The 4908-nt window shown below is 39.8% G+C and overlaps 1 protein-coding gene across 1 annotated transcript in view; it reads left to right on the forward strand.

The window, feature by feature from the left end:
* Positions 1-2060, forward strand: part of yes1 (YES proto-oncogene 1, Src family tyrosine kinase) — a 79726-nt gene extending 77666 nt beyond the window's left edge. The window contains exon 12 of the mRNA XM_043688227.1: positions 522-2060. Within this exon, the coding sequence (XP_043544162.1) occupies positions 522-730 (209 nt within the window). The 3' untranslated portion in view covers positions 731-2060. The remainder of the gene's footprint in view (positions 1-521) is intronic.
* The last annotated feature ends 2848 nt before the right edge of the window (positions 2061-4908 follow it).

Raw genomic sequence — 4908 nt, forward strand, 5'->3', positions numbered from 1 at the left:
TGCCCTTCACAAAACCTTGCTGACTATCCTTGATCACATTATTCCTGTCCAGATGTTCATAAATCCTATCCCTTACAATTCTCTCTAAGACTTTGCCCACAACAGAAGTGAGACTCACCGGCCTATAGTTACTAGGGTTATCCCTACTCCCCTTCTTGTACAAGGGAACCACATTTGCTATCCTCCAGTCTACTGGCACTATTCCTGTAGACAACGAGGACATAAAAATCAAGGCCAATGGCTCTGCAATCTCCTCCCTTGCTTCCCAGCGAATCCTAGGATAAATGCCATCAGGCCCAGGGGACTTATCTATTTTTACCCTTTCCAGAATTTCCAACACCTCTTCCCTACATACCTTACATACCTCAAAGCCGTAAGTTCCTATTTAACTGATTCATAGTATTTAAATTTTACATCACTACATGTAGGTACTTAAAAATATGATCTGCTTTTAGTTTGAATAAAATCTGGAGAGAATGTTTTTAATTGAAGGTGTGTGTAATTTGTTAATTACTCCCTAGGTATGGTCAATCGGGAAGTTCTGGAACAAGTGGAACGTGGCTACAGAATGCCTTGCCCTCAGGGATGTCCAGAGTCGCTCCATGAGCTCATGAAACAATGCTGGAAAAAAGATCCAGATGAAAGACCAACATTTGAATATATACAGTCCTTCCTGGAAGACTACTTTACTGCAACAGAGCCCCAGTATCAACCTGGAGATAATCTATAAGTCAAGTCAACTGCAGTAGGCTGTTTGTTCATCAAAACTGAAGGACTCTCAAATGGTGTCTTGCAACTTAATGCTGAACCAATGTTGATACACACAACCTAGAATTCTACTGCGCGGTTGCACAGACCACTTTTTTTTTCTTGAACTGAACACTTGTCATCCTTTTACCATTTCACTTCAGGGTACTAAAGGAATTTTTTGTGAACACTAATCATTTTTAGGCTAAATATGGTGTAGGAACAACAAGGTCCATGTTTATAAATGTGAAGACTTAAATCAATCTTATAAAATTCTAACCTAGGTATTAACTAAAGTCCTGTATTTTTGGAGAGGAATAAGTCTAACTTTTTAGAATATTGATGAAACAATCTGACTTAGACTAAATTTGCCTGGGTCTGTTAAAATATAGAATGAGTGCAAGAGTCAATCTTGATTTATTGGGAGACCTCAATAATCAAATGTGTGTGTGAGTATTGCACTGTGTTCAATATTTCTACTGATGTAACTGGAAATGCAGCATGAGTTTTTTTTTATACATAGATTGCTTGGATTTCATTGAAAAACAGGAAAATAATGAACTAATGTTTTGTAACATTGTTTATAGACTAAATTACAATTCTTTTAAACTTGAAATCATGTACAATTAGCTTCATGGAGGCAGGTATGGGGTGCTTTTCAATCTTTTTTAGGAATAGTTGATTTTAGAAAGAACAAATGTCCTTTGTGACTGTAAAAGGTTTGGTATTTAAGAATGTTGCTTATTTCTGTTAGAGAACCACATGCTGAAAATCCGAAATCATGAACAAAATAAACATGCAGATCCAGACATATTGAGCAATAATTAACTGCTAAATTTGTGATAGTGACCAAGGTAGAAGTGCCAATCATGTGTGAACTACAGTTGTAAGTTTTTTTTTGTCTACTGTGGGGATGAATGCTGTAATTTAGTCATGGTCTTATCACTGCTGAAGCACAATCTCTGAAAGTGAGTACAGCATTTCCAGATAATAAATTCTAACTTCCTAATGTTTACAGGACTTAATCTAACTGTGGATATTGTTCTACAGATCCTAATCAGTGCCATCATTTGTACATTTTTCTCCAATTTATTTTGTGATAGTTTTAAAAGTCTCTATGAAATCACAGATTCTATGATTTTGTAACTTTTATTGAAAAATAAGCAAGCTAAGTTGTCATTTCTGTACAAATATCAGAAATTCACTGTCAGAAATGCTTTCTGGTGATGTCATTTTGTTTCATTGGTAAACCGAATCATTCCTGTAATAGCATTTGTACAGTAAATAAACACTAATTTGCGTCGCCTTCTTAATTACTGCTTCTCTTGGAGGAAAGGTGCTTTGTTTTAGGTATTTCACAATATCAGCCCATGTGTGTCTCTCATCCCTCACCCAAGCAAAATGACCAACAATATTGACCATTTGTTTTGCACTATTAATGTTCTCTTCAAATTGCTCTTTATTTATATACTAAATCAAAACGATTAATATCCAAGCTATATGCTAAACTATATACGAAGAAATTCAGAACATTTATGTCTATAACATATGTGCCAATGAAATTCATTGCTTTGCAATTTTGTCCGCTTGTTGATGGTGATGGTATAGTGGTAATAGAATTTCAGCAGTGCCGATAGAGGCAATTCCGGACTAACCCTCCGAAGAGAATCCCATCCAGATGTCTCACACCACCCTATCCCCGCAACCCTGCATTTGCCACGGTTAAGCCATCTAGTCTGTACATCCTTTGCAGAGGAAACCAGAGCACCCTGAGAATGTGGGCGGCACGGTGGCACAGTGGTTAGTACTGCTGCCTCACAGCGCCAGAGACCTGGATTCAATTCCCGCCTCAGGCGACTGACTGTGTGGAGTTTGCACATTCTCCCTGTGTCTGCGTGGACTTGCTCCGGTTTCCTCCCACAGTACAAAAATGTGCAGGTCAGGTGAATTGGCCATGCTAAATTGCCCGTAGCGTTAGGTACAGGGGTAAATGTAGGGGAATGAGTCTGGTTGGGTTGCGCTTCGACTGGTCTGTGTGGACTTGTTGGGCCGAAGGGCCTGTTTCCACACTGTAGCGGTGTGGACTTGTTGGGCCGAAGGGCCTGTTTCCACACTAAGTAATCTAATCTAATCTAAAACTCATGCAGACAAGGCGCAAACAGGCAACCTGCACACAGTTGCCCAAGGCTGAATTTGAACGTGACTACTTGTGCTGTGAGGCAACAGGGCTAACCAGTGTAACACTAAACTAATAATGCTGAAAAATGTGTTGTTGGAAAAGCACAGCTGGTCAGGCAGCACCCAAGGAGCAAGAGAATTGACGTTTCGGGCATAAGCCATTCTTCAGGGCTTATGCCCGAAACGTCGATTCTCCTGCTCCTTGGATGCTGCCTGACCTGCTGCGCTTTTCCAGCAACACATTTTTCAGCTCTGATCTCCAGCTTCTGCAGTCCTCACTTTCTCCTACCGATAATGCAAAGGACTAAATTAATAAATCTAGAATATGAAGCTAATCTCAGTAATATCAACATGAAACTGTCATAAATTATTGCAAAAACTATTCTAGTTCACAAAGGTTCTTTTAGGGAACAAAATCTGCCCAGTCATGACTCCAAGTCCATAGCAATTTGACTCCTAATTGTCCTCTGAAATGACCAAGCAAAACACTAATTTCAAGGGCAGAGGTAATTTTAAAATAAATTGCAGGCCTTATTATCTCCCGTACATCCATTAAGTATAAAGATGTGAGAACTTCCATAGACAAATGAACTGAAAGTCCTGTGTACTTTGCAAAATGTGAGTGGGTGTTAAGTACCAGAGATAACATAATTCCTTTAATAATCTGGAATAAAATAATCTATTGGTTATGTAGTCTCTCACCTTTTGAAATATTATAGGAGTTTATCTAATTGCACCTTCTGTTTTAATATTTTGCATTGGTTAGCTAGGTTGACTGAGAGTTTATCATGTACAGTGACACCAATAGCGTGAAGTCAATTCCTACCCCAGTTGAGGTTACCATGAAGGATTCTTCTTCTCAACCTCTCCCCTCATCTCTTCTGGTGACCTTCAGTTAAACCATTATCAGATATCTCTCTCTAATGAGGGAAGAGCCCTCTGGTCCAATAGGTTTCTAATAACATTATTTACTCAGAACACCAGTAAAAATAAAGTTACAGTCTAGTTAGGTGTCCCTCTATCCAGGATTTCCAAGATTTGTCCCACACTTCATTGGAACATGTTGGCACAATGCTATCCCTATTTCCTTCCTGAATATATCCCACTGTTCTGAAACTGATTTATCTAAACATATCCACTCTGGCCAAATCAGATCTTCTTTAACTGCCTATATTCCCAGTTTATACTTTTGCTTTCAGGCCTGTCCTTGTCCTTTTTGAGACAAGGACAGGCCTGAATCTAACTGTTATGAAGGCTGTCTGCAAATGCTCCGCCACTGAGACTTCAACCATTTGCCTGGCTTCATTACTTAAAATCGTGTCTACAACCACCCTGTGACTTATACGCCCTTCTATATGCATACTTAAAATGCATTCAGGGCTGTTTTTTTTAAGAATTCTGCCCCTGGCGAAGTTGGAATTCCCTACTCTCACCATCCTATTACATTCATGCTTCTTGAAATTTGTCTATGTATCTGCTCTTCTGTTTCACTTGGACTTTTCGGGGGCTACTGCTTTGTGGTCTTTTCTGTCTGTTTCATCTTTACCTGCAGTGTGACTGCCTCACTAACCATGCTATTGATGACATGCTCAGAATTGCAGATGCTCCATGGTGAGTTCACCTGCAGCCCTGGCTTTGAAGTGTAGTTAGCCAGTAGCTGCAGCTGGAGACACTTCCTGCATATATCACCAGAGAGATCAAACTTCCATAATTTGCCCTGTAGCATAGGAGAAGATTGCTCCTCTTTGGGGGATTTGTTTGAGGAGCCTTGCTAAGAAGTCATCCCTCAACTCTTCAAATTGATTCTCTGATCGATATTACAATGCCCCCTCTTAGCTCTCTCCTGAAGACCCTCAACAATGAAATATTCAGCTGTCAATGCTGCCCCTCAATTATGATTTGGTGAAAGCAATGACGACATATCCCCATGTTTTAACTTCTCTGCCTCATGGGCCAGGTACTGGCAGGTGGGACTAGATTGGG

This window comes from Chiloscyllium plagiosum, chromosome 4, assembly GCF_004010195.1.
Source record: "Chiloscyllium plagiosum isolate BGI_BamShark_2017 chromosome 4, ASM401019v2, whole genome shotgun sequence".
In the NCBI taxonomy this organism is placed as follows: domain Eukaryota; kingdom Metazoa; phylum Chordata; class Chondrichthyes; order Orectolobiformes; family Hemiscylliidae; genus Chiloscyllium; species Chiloscyllium plagiosum.